This window comes from Astatotilapia calliptera, chromosome 10 (assembly GCF_964374335.1).
Source record: "Astatotilapia calliptera chromosome 10, fAstCal68.1, whole genome shotgun sequence".
Classification (NCBI taxonomy): domain Eukaryota; kingdom Metazoa; phylum Chordata; class Actinopteri; order Cichliformes; family Cichlidae; genus Astatotilapia; species Astatotilapia calliptera.
The window spans coordinates 21,302,082-21,321,005 of NC_137431.1; the positions used below are offsets into that span (position 1 = coordinate 21,302,082).

Consider the following 18,924-nt stretch of genomic DNA (forward strand, 5'->3'; position numbering starts at 1 on the left):
CAGTTTCTTCCTGTGCACCCATTGCTCTCGCTGTCCGATGGCACTATAGTAGCCACTCGTCTCACCTATTGTCCTTACCCAGCCATTGTGCTTTGAGTTGCTCTTTCAATTTACTTCCACTTTATCAGGCTAACCCAACTGGGTGTCTCAGCAAATACAACAAGCGTCATGGCTACAAACTGGGCTCCACAGTTAAAACGACTAACCAAACACCACCTAATCTCTGCTTTGGCCCTGCGTGCCCATCCTGTCTGCACACTATCATTACTCAGGACAAGGCCAACACTTCAAAGCTCACGTCTTCTATAGGTCACTGTGCTCACAGATGAGGAAGGTCATGGCCGCTGCATGCATGTCATTGTTCAGGCACATTCTTTAGTTCACTAAAAGATTCTAATTTTGGAACAATTTTAACATCTATTGTGAATCTTTTTGTGAGTGAGTGCTGTAATGTTACAATTAGTGTAACAGGTATAGAACAGCACGCGTGTCACACTTAAAGAGGGATTTTGTATAATTTACAAATAGCAGACCCTCTAAAAACTAATTTAAGAACGCAAAACTCTGCACTGTTAATCAAACACTGGCAGTGTTCTTTTACCAGCCTTGTGTAGCACACAGGCTGTGCTCTCTATGAACCTACTGGACTTATTTTTATTCATGTGGAAACAGTTGTGTCTAATTACAGTCATGCCTACTTTGGATCACCTGCAGCTCACAAGATTCTGGGACAACGTTAATCCACCTGTGGCGAGAATTTCCCTACGCCGTTTAATCCCGGCATTTCCTGAAGAACAACCTCAGCAAGAAAACGATTAGAGGACTTTAAAAACCGTCTTAGGTAAAACCTAAAACGACTTGTATGCATACATGCATACACACTTACATGCTGTTTTTTCTCTGCTTAAATTTTGTTTGTTTGTATCAACATTGTGGCAGCTTTGTGTGGTCATGTGTGTCACAGATAAAAACAAGCTTTTAGGTCACTGTTGCTTATGCTAATGAGAATTACAAACACCCTGACAAACCTTTGCTGAAAGTAGTCTGGCAGTTTGAGTTCCAGTTTTCTCCAAACCTGCAGTGTAAACTGACTACAACTAAACGTTATACACTCCTTGGCCACTTCATTAGGTACAAACTTAACTGCTGATACAAGGCAGGATGGATCCATGCTTTCGTGTTGTTTAAGGCCATTTTTTTGTTTACGCCAAATGGTTATCCTACCATCAGAATGCAGCAGAAATCAAGACTTAGGCAATCTTCTCTTGTCTAATTTTGGTGAAAACTGTAGGCTCAGTTTCCTGTTCTTAGCTGACAGAAGTAACACCCAGCGTGGCTGTAGTCCATCTGTTTACTTTTTGATATCTTGTGCATTCAGACATGCTCATCTGTATATCTTGGTTGTAAAGAGTTGTCATTTTCCCATTTGCATTACTTTTGCATTCCTATCAGCTCGAAGCAGTCTGCCCATTCTCCTCTGACATCAAGAAGATACTTTCATCCAGAGAATTACCACTTGCAAAAGTCTTTTGAGCCACCCTTAATTTCTTTATATTTTACTAGGAAAACAGGAGTTCTATCAAGCTTAAAAGTCAATACTTGGTGTGACCACTTTATTCTTCAACACAGCCTGAACTCTCTTAGCCAAGCTTCGTTCTAACTTCTTTATGCGGCCTTCTGGACAAGTTTGGTAGTCTTCGGGCTTCTTAAAGGCATTTAAAGTTCTTCCTTGGATGTTTCTCCCTTTTGTAGCATTCTCTGTCAAGATGATCCCACAATACTTCGATAAGGAGGATATCTGGGCTCTGAACCTGCTTTTTTGTGGTTTTCTATCTATGCTTTTACAACATTAGCAGTGTGTCTGGGATCACTGACATGGGGAAAAACAAAGTGGATGCAAACCTGAAACTTTCCAGATGGTATTGCATGGTGGATCAAAATCACCTTGAACCATAGCTTTTACCGTGTTTTACAGATGGCTGCAGTCACTGTTGTACCTTTTCCTGACAATATGTACAGAGGACGTCATATTGATCATCTCCTTTAAAACCAGAAATCTTTTGTATAATATGGCATAACAAATTACCTGCCTTTTCTCCCCATTTCCTTTTCTTAAGAATGGCCTCTTGACGGCCACCCTTTCACTAAGACATGACGAGGCCGCAGCGAACAGTAGATCGAGCAACTGAAGCGTCAGATGTATCTCTCAGGTCCTATGTCAGGTCTTTGCTGGATTTCTTATGGAAATTACTTTCACAAATTATTCATTTCTGCTTGTAGTTTTTTTTTTAAACTGCCACCGTTTTTTCTCCTCATTTTTTAAGGACACACTGCATGCCATAATATATGCCAAGTTTTCAGCTAATAGCTGTTTGTGAATCACCTTGATGCAAAAGTGCAATTTCATGATTGTCAGTTTGTTTTCATACTTAACAAAAAATTGGGAACAAATGTTTTTTTTGTGCCAGGTTGCTGGTAACAAATTGGCTTTCATGTGTAAACAACACTAGCTCATTGGGTTAGGTGCCTTTTTATGCTTGAATTAATCATAGCTCAGTGTTAAGTAGTTCAAAAACAAAAAGAAACTCCATCCATCCATCCATTCGCTTCCGCTTATCCTTTTCAGGGTCGCGGGGGGCGCTGGAGCCTATCCCAGCTGTCATAGGGCGAGAGGCAGGGTACACCCTGGACAGGTCGCCAGTTTGTCGCAGGGCTAACACACAGGGACAGACAACCATTCACACTCACATTCACTCGCACATTCACACCTAGTGGCAATTTGGATTATCCAATTAACCTATCCCCACAAAAAGAAACTATTCCCCGTAAATGCAACCTGGTCTTTCAGAAATCCTGAACAACTAATCCTCAAGTCCACTTTTAAAAAAATGACAAGAACAAATCTAAAGATATAAAGAATAACTTAAGACCTGCCAGCCTACAATCATTTAATCTCCTCTGACTTACTCTTGCTCACTGACCTGACTTTTTTTTTTTCCTGACTTTTGCTCCCATTTCTCTGCTGTAAAAGTCAAAAGAGACAGCACACAGCAGGCAGCAGGAAATTTAATTAGTGGACAGAATTAACAATGAAGTTCCTGCAATGATGGCAACGTATTAATACACTTCACGATAATGCTGAGAGAAAGAAGAATACAGGTGAAAAGAAAAAAGAAAATCAAGCCTCATTTTATAGCTCAATAAACCAAATGCTGTTACTGCCTTTAAACAATGAATGTCTGTTCATATAACAAATCTCTTATCACAGTGCTTAGACACGGTTATTTGCCCAACTCAACAAGTATTTGTGAAACAATCCTGTGTAAGAGCATGTCCAGAAATATCAAACTCAGGGGAGAAAACAGCGACTGGAGTGACTGGAGTCGCCATCATTTTTATGATGCTACATGTTGCTTGACTTTGGGAGGTCATCATCAAAATCACATCTCAGCTAGCAAAAGAAAACAAGAGCAAGAAATTACTTTCTTTTTAAAGTAATCGAATGGAAAAAAAAAGACGACATTCCAAAAACAATCATTGTAAACAAAAACAAACAAACAAAAAATGGCTAAAAAGATATATGGTTTTCCTCACTGATTATTAGATCAAAAATAGTGTACATACAGTAAGTGGAATGACTGAATGAAGATACAACATCAAACAATTTATACATTGGATCTCTTAAGTTTCATTCCAGGAACAGAAAGCTGTGTTTTCTCTACATCGTTGACACTTATGAGGTCTGACATCAGCTTTATGACGTGATGTAGAAATAAATGTACACGGGGCAGGTGCAGCAGACTGTACCGTCTTTGCAGTGAGAGAGAAAGGGAGAGATTAAAAAAAAAAAAAAAAACATGAGAAATGATACACCAACGTGCAATCGACAGTGTTCTTTGACTGACACTCTTTTAAATAGAGCCTAATGATAAACGCTGACTAATGTGATTATCTGCAGAAAGCATCACATGATGACCAGATGAGGCTGGGTCCATACAGTATGACAGCTCCTGTTCTTTTGCATCATTTTTCACCAACTAAGCTTTTCTCAGATCATCATTACTTTCATTCATCATTACATTTTAAACGTTTATTTACACAGGTAGTCCCGTTGAGACTCAACGTCTCACTTACAAGACAGACCCGTTTAATCTGTACCATGCAGTTTTTAGAGTTGCTTGAGCTTTACAGCCAAACAGTAAAAACAAAAAACAAAACACTGAAGAGAAGTGCAACACTGGGGTGTCTGTCATTTAATAGTAGTATAGATGTATAAGGCAATAATAAGGAATTACCCTGGACGTGCAAACTTCTACTCTTTACTTGCATCGGGAGATCAGGAGAACCATTTCTACTCTAAAACCTTTCTGGACTGAAAGATAAGTGACTCTTATTCAATCAGTCAGGCAGGTAAAGAAGTTGTGATTGCAAATCTAATACAAGCTTAACATGGTACATTACAGAGGAGTTCATGCAGTTTCCATAAGCAAAGTGCTTTCCTGAGCTTCTGTGCAGCACATGCCACCAACAAGCATCATGCAACGTAGTTTTTTTTTTTTTTTTTGGGGGGGGGGCCCAAAATATGCCATGATGCTGTCCGTTTTAAGACTTATGTGACCAATAAGCAGCTTTTTTTTTTTTGCTGCCATATGTATGGACAATAACTTCAACTGATTTAGTTCATTAGTCATAAACTTTGTCTAATGAACTGCACATGTAAACATTTGATTGGTACACAAAATGCAGGACATATTGTGTCAAGGTTTACATGATGGTACAATTGGCCGATTTGTTTTTCAGACGTAGATATTTCTGTACAAATGTACAGTATCCAAGTCTGAAAAGAAAAACAAAAAACATCTTAACAAAAAAAAAAAGAAAAGAAAAAAAAAATAGATCAGAATCAACAGGTATAGCAACATAACTGTGATCAGAGTCGTGTAAGAGTTTGATCAGCGAGGCTAACACAAATGTACTGCAAAGAAAGCGTGCAAGTGTGCCATGCAGCCAGGGATTAGTGTGATTGATAATGACAGTGTATCTGAATTAGTTTGACAAGAAATGTCTTAAAAGAGCTGAGGTTGTAGGTGATGTACAGTATTTAATCCCTGTTAAACAATAGTTCACATAACTCATATACTAGTGGTGGTTTGTCTTTCCACTGGCCTGATATTTGTGGAATGAGAAACATCTGCAAGCCAGTTTAGAAGAAACGCTTTAACTTCAGCACTCTTATTAAACCCCATTTACATTAGTGGTTACTGTTAGAAAAGAAACGCTTGAAAACTGGCTTGCAGAGTACCGTCACCTTTGCAACACACCACAATCACATTATCCTTTTTTTTTTGGGGGGGGGGGGGGGAATAACATGTTTTTAATAATGCACCAGAGACCACGTCTGGCTGTACTTACAAAGTGAAATGACAGATTGCAGTCAGATCTCTGTTAACATGTGGTATTAAGTTTTGTTTTACTGAAGTATTTGTGAACTATCGCCTTTGGTCTTGTTAGTGCCCATGCAACCACCTTTAATTCCAGAAAGCTCTTAGAGACAGAATAAAATAAAGCAAACTTACTTCATTCATACCTAAAAAATAAAACAAAAACAAAGAACAAAACAGGATCAGAATTCTCATTTACAGTCTGCATGCATCCTTATGGTACACATTAGCTCCAGCACACATATTTAGACGTTATTCTACTTTATTCACATTATATTACAATCATGAATATATGACACTCATCTGTGGAAAGTCTGAATGTATCGTACACCATTTCCATTCCTGCAAATTACTATTTAGTGCCAAATATTAACGATATTATGAATGCTACTGACAGGTGCTTTTCTTAATATACAGTTATAAAATAAACGCACACGGAAGAGAGGAGTCAAAGTTGTCTGAAACATCGTCAACATGTTCTATGTGTTGCCAAAGTTCATGCTCTAACTCCAAGATAAAGACGATATGACTTTGCAATAATATCCACAGAGTGAAAGAAAGAGACAGACAAAGAGAGAGATTAAGAGAAGTTAGGAGGGAAGAGAAGGCAAGAGGCAGTCCGTTCTACAGCCCCAACAGTTTAACCCCCAACTGCCCGTATCCCTCAATAACCCTAGTGTCGTACTTTTCCAGGAATGTAGTTACGGTCAATGGTTTCCTCTTGAAGAAACATGTGAAGACAGCGCTCGTTCTGGGCCAAGGGGTGACCTGCAATTCTATACAGAAACACAGAAACAAACATTGTAAACTCACTCTCTGCTCATTTTAAAATGCTTTTCAGGAACGCTGTGGAAAAGCAGCCATGGATTTGTTGCTTGGTTCTCCTTTCCCAGGCACAGATTAGATTAAGCCTTGTGTTGGGCTACACAATTTTGACAACAAACAGCTCACTAAAGTGGATAGAAAAACTTAAAGAAACGACAGCAATGGCTTTGATACAAGTTCAGCGATAGAAAAAACACAATGAAGTCTTGCTCGCGTCTCCCTCCACCCAAGACTCCCGCCTATAATGTAATTTTGTGACTAACTGACCTGTTGATAAACTGCTCCAGGCCCGATCTTCGCTCCTCAATGAATGACTCGTCAAAAAGACCCTCATCACTGCGAAAGGGCAACTGTCTCTTCAGGGCCTTGCCCGGCAGAGGTGGTACAACAATCTGAAGGAGGCAGGGGTCGACACAAAGAACAGAAAAAAAAAAAAAAGAAAAAAGAAGGAGAAAAAAGTCCACACTCAACATGAAACAAAGTCAACACCGTAGACATTTCCACTGCCAAATTTGGGCCCTCATAACAATTTCATGTAGAATAGCCGTGCAAGCGCATGTAAACATTTTAATCACCATATTTTTGTTTCAGAAAATAATAATAATGATCAGATTACTTATTTTATATGGTCAAGTCACACAATGCAATCTCTGCACTTACATTGTTAATTATTATTCACTCACCTTACTGTCTCTTTCCAGCTCATTCTTTAACCACTCAAAGTCGCTGTATCTTCTCCTCACACAGGAGTCCTTTAATTTGAAAATGGGAAGGTTCGTCTACAAAGAGAAGGCAAAAAACAAAACATGTTGGTTAATTTGAAATTCAATCATCTGCATGAGATGGCAACTGATATGTAAGGAAAGGACCTGCACTACAATTCCAACTATTATCAGTTTTCTTCCCCTATTTCACTAAAAGCTTTAACTCATCTTTTATCTGGCTACAAATCAGATCTGCTAATAACTGGCAAAGGTTTGTTCTGTACAGAAAAAAATTTATCTATACTTTGTTTATTTGAAAAGCAATTAAAGCCACTTGTAAAAGCACAGATTATGACTGCAGCGACCCTCTGCTTTCCACTATTGATCCCAGTGAGGGTTAATTGGACTGATATGGCTTTTTGGTAATTATTAGTTAACCACAGGCCCCTGACCCAATCTTCCCTACCATGGTCTATTACAATTTTCAAGCACTGAGAACAGTAAGTTGTTCATATTGTGCAAGGTAGACTCTCCACAGTGCCACAAAATGATGATTTGCAGGAAAGGCAGGCACGTTAACATTCAATTACACAATTATAGTGAGTCTGTGTTGTGTCACTGAATCAGCTTCCTGAAACGTCCTTAGAATTAGCTGTGTTAGTGATTTCCCACGTCTCACATTCTTTTAAGCTTAGCCGTCTTTCTAGTGAACAAGTTAGTTAAAACTTGTGACTGTTACATTAAATTTGACTTACACAATTTCACAACAGTCAAATAAAAGCCACTTTACAGAGAACCGTAAACTTCCTTGCAACACTATAGAAAAAACCCAACATTTAACTCGACCTCTTCATATTTCAATAATCACAAAACACTTTTATGCGTTTTGCTCTACGGTTTTTAGAAAAACACCAACACTGTTAGCCTTTTTCATTCAGCTTTTCTCTGAATATCAATATGAAACTGTCGAAGAATATGTACGAATAACGTTTGGTTACTCCTTCATATATCCAGATACTATCCACTGATGTATTTAGCTCTAGAAATCCAGACAGACAAACAATGTAACATTAAATCAGTCTTAATTTACTTTACAGCGCATTATCACATATAGCTAGCAGTTAGCTTCCCGGAGTCTGCTGGAAATTCCTGGTTTTGTTTTAATGTTTTATTTAGTTTCCTTTTACTTAACGCAGACTAGCTCACAAACAATACTGTAAGCTGAGGAAAAACTACGGTACTGACTTTGAACTAGTGACACTGCTTACATTCCCGTAATTGCACCTTAGCATACCTTCAAGAAACTTCTACATGTTAGCTAGGCCGCTGACAGTCCCAGCTGCTCGATTTTTACTCGCGCCCCACCTCGAGCTACTCTACGACGAATAGCGACAACGTAACGGCACGGTGACCGTGGCTAACTGGCTAGCATCGGTACTGTAATTAAGAGTTAGCTTAGCGCCAAAAGCTAATGCTGCAAGGTGTTTGAGGTTTACGCCTCGATACCTACCCTCATGCGAACTTCGTAAGTTGTGTAACGGCCCCGTCCGACTCCAACGATTTGTGGATCATAAACGTCTATCTCCAGGAAATTGCTGGGGGGACCGTAAGCATCAGTCAGGTCCTGGGGCTTGGAATTCAACCGGCGAGTGTCGGCCACCACAGGATCTGACATTTTGTCGGGTTGTGATTTTCAGACGACCAACGGAGAATTAGCGTCAAACCAACTAAATACACAGTGAAGTCTTAAATGTCATCTGAAGACATCAACTGCTTTCGATAGCTGACCGCTTCAGCTGGGGAAGTAGCCGACTTGTGTAGCTCTCTTTGCGGGGGCCAGCCGCCTTGCGCCCTACCCTACCCTTCTTGAATCAGAAAAATGCGTTGACTCAGTTCCGTACTGTGCGGGACACTCCGCACTCCCTCTAATGGACACACAGATATTGCTGATTGTACTGGGTTTCTTTTATACCCATCGCTACAGTAGAGCAATTCACAGGACTAAAGTTTTGATGAAAAAACACAAAACAAAACACAGTATTTGTATTTATTTATTTATGTAAAAAAAAAAAAAAAAAAAAAAACAGAAGTAGAGACGTACAAGGACCAGAGAGAGGTAATGTGCAAGCTAGCAAAAAATATATATGACACAAAAATAAAGGTAACAAAAACATTAAGGCAAAGAAAAAGTACAACAAAATTGTTTTAAATAGATATCATTGAAGTTATATTTGTATACAGGTAGAGGAAATTATTGTTTTCTCAATGTTTTGAGAAAGAACATAGCAGTTACACATGTTTATAAAAATGATAAAACGATTTTTTTAAATCAACAAAATGATAATTTGGTTGTTAACTAATGACAAAGTGTGATATTAGAAGAGTATGAATGATGGCAAAACACATCTATTTGTTTGTCTGTTACAAAACATTTTCGGCATAAGTTTTACAATAACACTATTAGCGAGTAAACGATTGTATCATTAAATGATATAGAATAGAATAGAATAGCCTTTATTGTCATTGTACAGAGTACAACGAAATTGGAGTGCCACTCCGTTATATACTGTAACAGTAACAGTAAGATGTTTGGTTAAAATGCTAAGGCTCCACACTTACACGGGTATTTTTCAAAACGGAGATTTTCCGTTTGTGTTTTTTAAAAAAAAAAAATCCTGTCCACACCTAAACGCAAAATTGAAGGAAAACGCTGCTACGAACATGCCAAAGCAACAGGTGGCGACATATTCCTAACCTTGTAGAAATGTTGGCCAATCATAAGTAATGGCCTGTATTTGTATAGCGCTTTACTAGTCCCTAAGGACCCCAAAGCACCAGTGTGTGAATCCACTCATTCACACACTGGTGATGGCAACTGCATTGTAGCCACAGCCACCCTGGGGTGCACTGACAGAGGCGAGGCTGCCGGACACTGGCGCCACCGGGCCCTCTGACCACCACCAGTAGGCGGTAGGTGAAGTGTCTTGCCCAAGGACACAACGACCAAGACTATCCAAGCCGGGACTCTAACCGGCAACTTTCCGATTACAAGGTGAACTCCCAACTCTTGAGCCAGATCGCCTATAAAGTCTAGAAGCCTGGACGGGAAAGAGTAAACAAAGATGGCGCATAGAAGCAGAACTGAGTCCTATGTGTGGAGGGACAGTAACTGTGTGTGTATATGTAAGCATTTAAACACTGCAGAGAGTACAAGTAACAGTATTTTGTGTAAGTCTGCCATTGTAGAAATTCATTTCACCGAAACAATAACGTGGCGCACAGTGTGACGTCAAAAAAGGCGCACACCTTTGACGCTGCGTTTTCTCCGTTTTCCTCGTCCACAGTAAATGCAAAAACGGACTTTTCGAAAATATCCACCCTGGCAGGCGTTTTTAAAAATCTCAGTTTTCAGTGACCGAAACGCCGTTTACGTGTGGATGAAAGGTGCAAACGCATAGAAAAATCTGCATTTTCAAAAATACTCGGTAGGTGTGGACGTAGCCTAAGATATCATGTTTTCAAATTGTCCAAATCTGCAGGCAATATTTGCTCTTCCCTACTTATTCTACAGTTTTAACAGTTTACATATGACAAAAAAAGATTATTGAGCAAAGTATACATATGTAAGTTTATATTTCTACACTTTTTTCAGTAAGCTCAAAATGTGAATATTTATCAAAAATATAATAATATTTCCAAGGTCAGTTTTCAGAGTAGAATAAAAAAGCTATTGTAAGCTGCCCTGAAGCACAAAGACCTTTACTTATTTTTATTGTGGGTTTTCCTCCTGGTCATAGCTGCACTGCTTAACAATGTTCCCTCTAATTTTTCACATGTCTGAGCGAACGCACAAACTCCCTGAGCGATCCCTTGGACCACTGTGAGCGACATCAGACATGTGCACTGTGGTCACGCCGGCATCAAATCCATCCAAGTTTCATGGTTTATTAAAATAATCAAATTACAGCGTTTACATTTATGTTAGACTACTTTTAATTAACTGCTTTAGCCCATTTACAATGGAAATGTAAAAAAATCTTGTTCATGACCTGTGTAGTATGTTAACACTTGGAAGTAAAAATAACTTGAACTCCAATTTCGAAAACACAACTTTCTTTCTTTTTTTTTAATTTTTTTTTAATTTTTATAAAGCTCTTACTTGTATTATGAGTCTGTGGTCTGGGAGAGAGTCCTGTAACTCTGTCTCCAAAATACAGTATATAAAGACCAATGCTGGGCAATTAATTATATAGTTACTTCTTCAAAAAAGTAACTCAGTTTGGCGAACAACAACGTTTTTGCAGCTATTTTTTAAATGCAGCCAAGGCGTTTTTAAATAAACATTTCAAACTATTTACAGAACAATCAGCTGTTCTGCATCAAATCTGATGCCACAAAAATTATTTGTGTCACTCCAAAAAATTATTTCTGTCCACTATGAGATAAAGGAGAACAACAGCCTGATACCTGCAGGCCTGATAACAGGAGATGTATCACTGCTGTAACACCTGTAACATTCAGCAGTCGCCTCATTGTTCTGACACACACAACAAAACTACTGACTACACTACACACTAACGACACAAGATTTGCGCTAAACGTTGCAAATCTCTCACATCTCAAAACACCGCCATCACTCCTAAAACTCCCCCCTTTCTTAACAACTAGATGCCACGTTGCCATATCATTTTTGATTGGTTGACATGGTACTTTTTTGGACGAATAGGAAAGGCAGAGGGGAGTGGGGTTTGTTTTTGCTCACAGGTGGAGAGTGCTTTCGAGCCTTTTTTCTTATAAAACGCCGATTTAACCGTTTCTTCCTGCAGTAAATATAAACAACAACAGTATTCAGGAAGAAAACCAAACATTTCATATATTTTTTATCACAACCCTGGTTTTATGTGGCCTATCAACACAATTTAAAAACTGCTATAAAGTCCCCAATTTTTCCGTCAATTGTTCCGTCTGTCCTGCTCACATCTCCAATGGTTGTACACCTTGTCATTAACGTGGCTTCTCTCCACATCAGCCACGCCCCTTTGCTAGCTAAAACACCGGTGTCGGCACATAAGGACGCTGTCATAGCCTGTCAACCACGTTGATTGGCTGCGCATATACGCATTATTGGCTGGACTATGGGATAAGGTGGCATCGTTCCCAGTCACTTACTGACTAACACTGCGAAACAGAATTGTTAAAGTATTAATTTTAATTTCAATTCAGGTTAGATTTCTTTTGTGCCCAACGCAGAATTTCTGTGCGCAGAGACCGTGCCAGCAGTGCGCAATTGCGCATGTGCGCAGCTTAGAGGGAACATTGCTGCTTAAGTTAAACTCCTTGCTTTTTTCTGAGTAAAGTTGGGCTTGTATGTATTAATATGTAATTACTTTCAGCCCAGCTTACAGGATACAATACTGCGTCTCTCCAAATTAACACTTTAACAATCGTTCTTGCTTTAAAAAGAAAACAAAAATTTAAAAAAAGATTAAAAAAAAAACATTTGAGGGATTGGATATGAGAACAGTTCCTGGTGCTCATTTCGGAAGTCAACAAAGGATTATACGTACGTCAAAGCCTCAATTAGTCAAATATTTAGAGTCTAAACAATGTTTTCAAGAGTAACCATAAATTACACAAGGATTTTAGAAACATATTAAAGTCTTTATGAACTTTATTAACTTCTAAAATTTTAATCGGATGCTTTGGTTTTACCTGTATAATAGGCATTGTTCAAATTAAATTCCTGAACCAATTATTGGGGTTATTCTGATAGTAACTATTGGGCTACCATTTATTTGGTCAAATTAAGGTATCTCTTGCAATCAGGCAGGAGGTTTGTTGATTCATGTTTGTGAAATCCAAACATGGCTCCTAAACAGAAGCCTTTTGCACCTCCTCAGATGAAACTGGGTTAGAGGGAAAGGGGGCGGACAGGTCTTCTGGATCGTGTTCGATGGAGCAGTCGGTTTGGTCGGTGGTGACAGAGCAGGTGGAGCCGTCGGAGCTCACCACATCAGACTGGGAGACATAGTTGTACTCACGCACAGGGCAGGCACGCTCGTTGTAGTCCGGTTTAAAATTGTCTTTCAGGCCTTTGGAGAACTGAAACCAATCCTTAAAAAAGAGAGAAAAAAAACCTCACTTGTAACGAATAATTGCTTCCCCTGATTTTGATGACCAAAATCACTCAAACACAAGAGTATTTCTATTTTTAGCCATTAAGTGGCACTATTGTCAGGCTTTTCGTCCAACTCTTGATCCAGAGATATTAAAATCTGTTAAACTGATTGCCTGAACATCTACAGACATTCAAGGTATCCAGAAGATGTAAACCAAGCTGTTCTTTAGTCCAATCAATGACATAAATCAACAGCTACTGAACTAATTGTCATGAATCTTGATGCAAGTGTTAACATTAAAGCTACTAAAATCCATGTAGAAGCTCATTTGCCATTTAATTCTTCCAGTAACTTCAATAGCTTTCCAAATTCATATTAACAACTATATAAAACCCTTGTAAGACTGGGAATTTCAGGGAGTGGACAGAACTCTGGATGCCACTGACCTCGATGTTATGCAGGAATGGAGATGGCTTGGGAACCACAGGGACGAGGATGATTCTGAGCCTGTATGGGAGGTAAGGAAATCTTTAGCATTCACATTATCATCAAACAGCAACAACTGCATTAGACTTTGTTGGTTTCAGAACTCCAACTGAGCGTGGCTGGCAGACAGCTTTTGACATTAAGGTCAGGATCATCCGATATAAAGGTGCAAAATGCTCCAGATCCAGTCCCCCCCATAGATGGATGATAACTGTGATCTTTAGAAATAAAATATTTATATCCCATAACACATACATAGCTTTTGATTAATTAACAATGCAATCTGTCTCTCCAACCATTGTTAAAAATAATTAATGGTAGTCATGTGGAAGCTAATAATCCCCCATATTCACAAGTAATCGCCACAGCAGGGAGCTCTATGTGTTTGGCACATTTTTACACTGTGTCCTTACTGATGTAATGATATTCTGATGTTCTGACAGGCCTAAACAACAGAGTGGCCTCAGATCTAGTCAAATTGCTGATCTAAAATATTCTTTGAGTCTGCCGCTGTCCGTGTCACATATACTTCGGGAACTTTATGAATGAATGAAGTCAATTTGGAAAAGTTTCCAAAATGCACAGCGTGTAACACATTGCGTTATCTGTAAAGTCTGTTCTTTGATTGCTTTGCTGGTTAATTTGTTTCAGTGTTTCTGGAAGGAAACTTTGTAGGCTTAGCTTATTTCACAGGTGTGTTTAACGTCAAGCATTTTCCTTTTCGTATTATTTGAAGGTTATTTAAGGTCAGACTTTTATAGATCAAATAACTAATGTGTAATTTTGAAGAAAGTAAGAGTTTCAAAGCTAGACCTTGGTTATCAGCATCCATATTATAAAATTTAGCCACAGTAAAGTTCCCTGTGTTTGCATTTATTGTTATAGGTATATATTGTTGTTAATTTGTTTAGAGAAGCAGTCATAGAGTTATAAAATACATCCAAATGATCTATGAGCTGATCCTAATACATCGTGGGATAACCAGGGGCGTGATGAAGGTGATTCAGGGTAGCAATTTATGATGAATGTATAGTGAATAATGTGTAATGGTTTGATGTCTGTACTGACAACTGAGAAAAATCTGGGTTACCATCAGCAATGGTAACAGTAATTAAAAAAGGAATGTTTGTAACTTTGCATGATTGCAGATCATTTAGAAGGGATCTTTGGTCAAAACACATCTTCCTGTACCAGAATTTAGTCTTGTAGGCGTCTCTGTGTACTGTGGTCTTCTGCCTTCAGAAATGTTGTGTGTTTCCTGGGTTGTGTGAGATCTGTCAGATGTTGTGCAATGGAAACTTTCCACAAGACAACAAGCCTTTGATACCATCTAAAAACGATCTTTAATCTTTTCTTTGGGTCACGCGTTTGCACTCGTTTTGGACAAGTGATCTGCATTTGTGTTTGGTTGATGGTTTTTTTGCAGCCTAGATTTTATACACTAGTGCACAGTGGATATATTAATTGTTAATTATTTGTTTACATTTGCTGTACTGATACAGTAAGTCCGGGGTGTCAAACCTAAGGCTTGAGTGCCCGAATCGGCCAGGCAAAGGCTCCAATATGGCCCACTGGATGATTTTGAAAAATGTGAAGAAGGGCATACATTTTTGACTTTTAACTGTGTTTTCACAAGTTCAAAACAGATAAAAGATAAATATTTAAATGACAGAAAAGTAAGTATAAAAGTGCGTAGGTATATATAAAAGTATACAAGTTAACAACAACTTTATGTGCTATTGTACACTGCAATTATAGTCTGTGGCTGTCACAAAATCACATGGTACACCACCTGGATCTGTGATCTGATCATAGAGCAATCATTTGAGTTATGGAAAAACCCACCTTTCATGGTGCATTAATAGCATGGCCAGCAGGATGAAACTGATTACACCCACCAGATATATCACCGGCGTCCACGGAGACATCAAATCTTTAGAGTCTTTGAAGAAGAAAAAAGAAGGAAGTTATTTGTATGAATGCTTAATTCTAATGTTTTGTGCAGTGTGGAAGCAACATTAGAGCCACTTAAGTTTTAATAATTGTTTGAATCCCAGTTTGAAAGTTGTTGAATAAGAAACAAAATCTACCTATGATTTCTTTGCAGTGTTCAAACATTTTAACTGATCATTATTATTAGTGTTTTGTTGCAGAGCTAATTGTCCCCCCAAGATGACTCACTGGCAGACATCGTTTCACCATGCCACTAAGAATATCTATGAAGTAGTTTTACATGTGCTGTTGTTGGATCCCCAGACCACAGGCTCACTCCAGTCACTCCAGAATATGGACTCTCCACAGGAATCATCTATTCTGTTCCGCACTTGCAGCTCATATCGGGAACTGCTTGAGGGCAAGTTGATGCAGTATTTCTGTATCCCGGCGCTAACTTTAGAGAACTGGAAAATCAGACGGAGTTGAGAAAACATTAGACTGGGAGAGAACAAAGAGAGATGAAAAAATAAAGGAATTAAAAAGGATGAAAGAAACCTACATCCCAGTTATTGTTGTTTGTCCTGAAGCGGACCTCACCCTCCACACAGTGTAAGGGAGCAGGAGAAGTGTGGTTCCAGTAAAACCACAGATTAAAGTCCGACCCATTCAGGACAGTCAGGTTGGTTGGTGGGTTTAACTTGACTGGAGAAGTATACAAATAGGCAATAACATGAGGAGGCATGCCAATTTACTTTTATGACAGAACACTAACAGCAATTTTCCTTTAAGTTACTGTGTAAAGTGTAAAAAACGTCCCATTAATTCTAATAATGATCCCTTCATTAATTGATTTATTGTTTTAAACTCAAAGTTAATACCAGGTTATATGCATACCTTGTTTTTTAAGCTCGTGACCCTTCTCAAAATTTTCGCTCCCATTTGTCAGTCGAGTTCGAAATGTTTTGAATCTATCTCCCGAATCTACCTGCTGGTTACATCCAATGTTCACGTTGTTCTCTGTCAAATAGTGGTTGCATATTTTCCATTGGTCATTGCCCAACCTGTAGATGAATCAAAAACATAACTATTCCAACAAAGAAAAGCATGCAGACGTATCATATTTAGATACAATCAATATGATCTTAAATATGATGTAATCTCAAGTTTAATACTTTATTAGTTCTAGTTCTAATTGCTCAACAGTCCAAACTATTTGCCATATTTCTCATTTCATGATGTTCTAAATGTTTTCAGTTGTTGAAAGGTCTGGACTGCAGGCAGGCCGCTTCAACACCCGGACTCTTCTACTATGAACTTCTTTCATGCCTAATAAATATTCCAGGTCTGTTACCCAAGTAGTTGATATTTTTCTTAATAATTTCTTAATATTTTCTTAAAATGAAACTTTTTTCTCAGTTTTTTCTATGGTCTATTGTGAATAAAATATAGTGCTTATGAGACCACTCTATTCTGTTTTTCTTTTCATGTCACATAGCATCCCAACATTTTTGGAATTGGGGTTGTAGTTCAGAAAAGGTAGAAAATGTCTTTTACTGTTAATGCTGAGAGTAAAATAGATTTTCATCACATCTTTCACTCAAGTACAACATTTAATTATAGTCTGATTAATTTTAGAAGACATTACAAAGATGTGTTGGTGCTATTATCAACAACTACGCACTTGCTGTAGAAGGTGTAGTTGACCTCAGGAGTCCCGGTCTTATTCCATTTGCAGGAAACATAATCTAGATTCACCACCAAGCAATCCACATCTGTTAAAAAACATGATAGATTTGAGATCAATGAAAGATAAAACCTAAAACGATGAATGATGGTTAGGCATATATATGAAACCTACACAAAGGGCAACAGACTGATAGTAGTACAGTCATACACTCAAAGACAAGGAAGTAAGAGCCCCGTGCTCTGGAGGGGAAATTCTCACAAAACGTGCTTAATAAAGGAAGGCTCTGCATTAACCTGAATTTAATATAGATAGTGTTCATTCATATCTCAAGGTACAAATAACTTCTCAAATATACATTGAATGATAGTGTTTGGGATATAAGTTAATGTAATATAACAAAAGTAGAGCGATCGACTTTCAAAGATGTCGACACAGGTTTACGACACTTCCTACCGATGTTGCGAATGTCTTGTATTTTTTTAAAAAACGTATTCGATCAGCTTCATATGCTCTTACCTTGTGATTTTTTGGCAAATACGTGTCCAGTCAGATAAAGAAGTAGAAGTAATCTTGTCGACATCATGGCGAATAGAAACAGGATGTAAGCCCGCATCGACACTGAAATATCACCGTGTCTTGTGGGGTTTTTTTTTCTTCTCTTCCTGTCAATGTATTGGTGCCTGTAGCACGGCTATGTCACTATATGGCAGATACACAGTCTTCATACTTTCATAGTTCATAAAGTTAATAGTTAATAAACTCTAGTTAAGAGGTTAAATCAAGTTTTTGGATGTCATGATTACTTAATGTATATAAGCTGTCTTAATCATTTTAGCAGGAGAAAGACAAAGTAGAGAGAAGGTAAAATCTCTGTTAATATTTTTGTTTTTTTAAGGGTGTTTTTTATATCACAGGTATTATCTGTTGGATGTAAATGCAATAGCTTCAACTCAAAGACATCTGATATTTTTTACCACAATGAGACAAAAGTGAAAACAAACTCATTCTGGTCATTTAACACAGGTGTGACACTAAACTGTTGCAGTTTACTTTTATGTTCCTTCTTATTTGGACAAATCTGTCAATTACAAAAGAATATTAAAGAATCCCGACCCTTTTAACAGGTCAAATTAGCTGAATTACTACTCATCCGTAGCACGAGATGTCATAACATTCGATCAGTGTCACTTTCAGAGTTTTGTGGGTTTCCTGTCAGAGGAAACTGCTTTCAAAAATATAGACTGAAACTATGTACACTAGACTTGAAGTTGGACTTTTAATGTCCTGTAAAATAAGTACAACACACAGAGAAGGTTTTATGCAATCTTTATTGAATCGTTCAAGAAATAGTTCTGTTTTTAGTCAGCCAGTCTTACATTTTCTCTGCACTTCTACTATCATTTGCTGCCAAAGTGAGCTTAAGGTGGATCTTGTTGGTTTAGCTAAGATTTTCTTTACAGTCTACGAGTCCTGTATGTATTCTTTTCTGATGAAAGAGAAATGATGGACAAATCAGAATCACATTGTGAAATGTAGTGTCCATGTTCATGCACAGCATAAACATAAGCAATTTTATAATTTTAACCTGTTTAACCAAATGAGTTAATTTCTTACATTCATTTCATCAAACAGCAGCCGTCAACTCCCACATCTCAGATAAATATTTAAACTAACATTTGCTGTTTGAAGCCACAGACAACAGTTAGCTCAGCTTAGTTCATTTACAG

The 18,924-nt window shown here is 38.1% G+C and overlaps 2 protein-coding genes across 3 annotated transcripts; both read right to left on the reverse strand.

The window, feature by feature from the left end:
- Nucleotides 1-3,050: 3,050 nt before the first annotated feature.
- Nucleotides 3,051-8,919, reverse strand: LOC113030890 (sorting nexin-12). Of its 2 annotated transcripts, XM_080307216.1 has the most exons (5): nt 8,481-8,890; nt 6,950-7,045; nt 6,534-6,658; nt 6,127-6,217; nt 3,051-5,587 (listed from the first exon to the last, which is right to left on the reverse strand). In XM_080307216.1, the coding sequence occupies exons 1-5, from the start codon at nt 8,643-8,645 to the stop codon at nt 5,582-5,584; spliced, it is 483 nt and encodes a 160-aa protein (XP_080163342.1). In that variant the 5' UTR covers nt 8,646-8,890; the 3' UTR covers nt 3,051-5,581. The 2 variants fall into 2 exon arrangements, with proteins under 2 accessions (XP_080163342.1, XP_026038464.1); XM_026182679.2 differs by lacking the exon at nt 3,051-5,587 and having other exon boundaries at nt 5,686-6,217; nt 8,481-8,919.
- Nucleotides 8,920-9,005: 86 nt separating this feature from the next.
- LOC113030442 (cytokine receptor common subunit gamma-like) lies at nt 9,006-18,254 on the reverse strand. Its single transcript, XM_026181906.2, has 8 exons — nt 17,714-18,254; nt 17,192-17,282; nt 16,405-16,571; nt 16,070-16,212; nt 15,809-15,974; nt 15,421-15,517; nt 13,536-13,596; nt 9,006-13,084 (listed from the first exon to the last, which is right to left on the reverse strand). The coding sequence occupies exons 1-8, from the start codon at nt 17,808-17,810 to the stop codon at nt 12,842-12,844; spliced, it is 1,065 nt and encodes a 354-aa protein (XP_026037691.2). The 5' UTR covers nt 17,811-18,254; the 3' UTR covers nt 9,006-12,841.
- Between the last annotated feature and the right edge of the window lie 670 nt (nt 18,255-18,924).

Bases quoted from the DNA above. Each gene is read 5' to 3' on its own strand.
- LOC113030890 (XM_026182679.2), bottom strand. From the start codon at position 8,645: ATGTCAGATCCTGTGGTGGCCGACACTCGCCGGTTGAATTCCAAGCCC. The intron at 7,046-8,480 runs GTAGGTATCGAG...TTCTCTTTGTAG, and splicing joins CTTACGAAGTTCGCATGAGG to ACGAACCTTCCCATTTTCAA. The intron at 6,218-6,533 runs GTCAGTTAGTCA...GTTTCTGTATAG, and splicing joins CTGGAGCAGTTTATCAACAG to AATTGCAGGTCACCCCTTGG.
- LOC113030442 (XM_026181906.2), bottom strand. From the start codon at position 17,810: ATGCGGGCTTACATCCTGTTTCTATTCGCCATGATGTCGACAAGATTA. The intron at 16,572-17,191 runs GTGCGTAGTTGT...ATTCATCTACAG, and splicing joins AACTACACCTTCTACAGCAA to GTTGGGCAATGACCAATGGA. The intron at 13,085-13,535 runs GTCAGTGGCATC...CTCTTTTTTAAG, and splicing joins CATTCCTGCATAACATCGAG to GATTGGTTTCAGTTCTCCAA.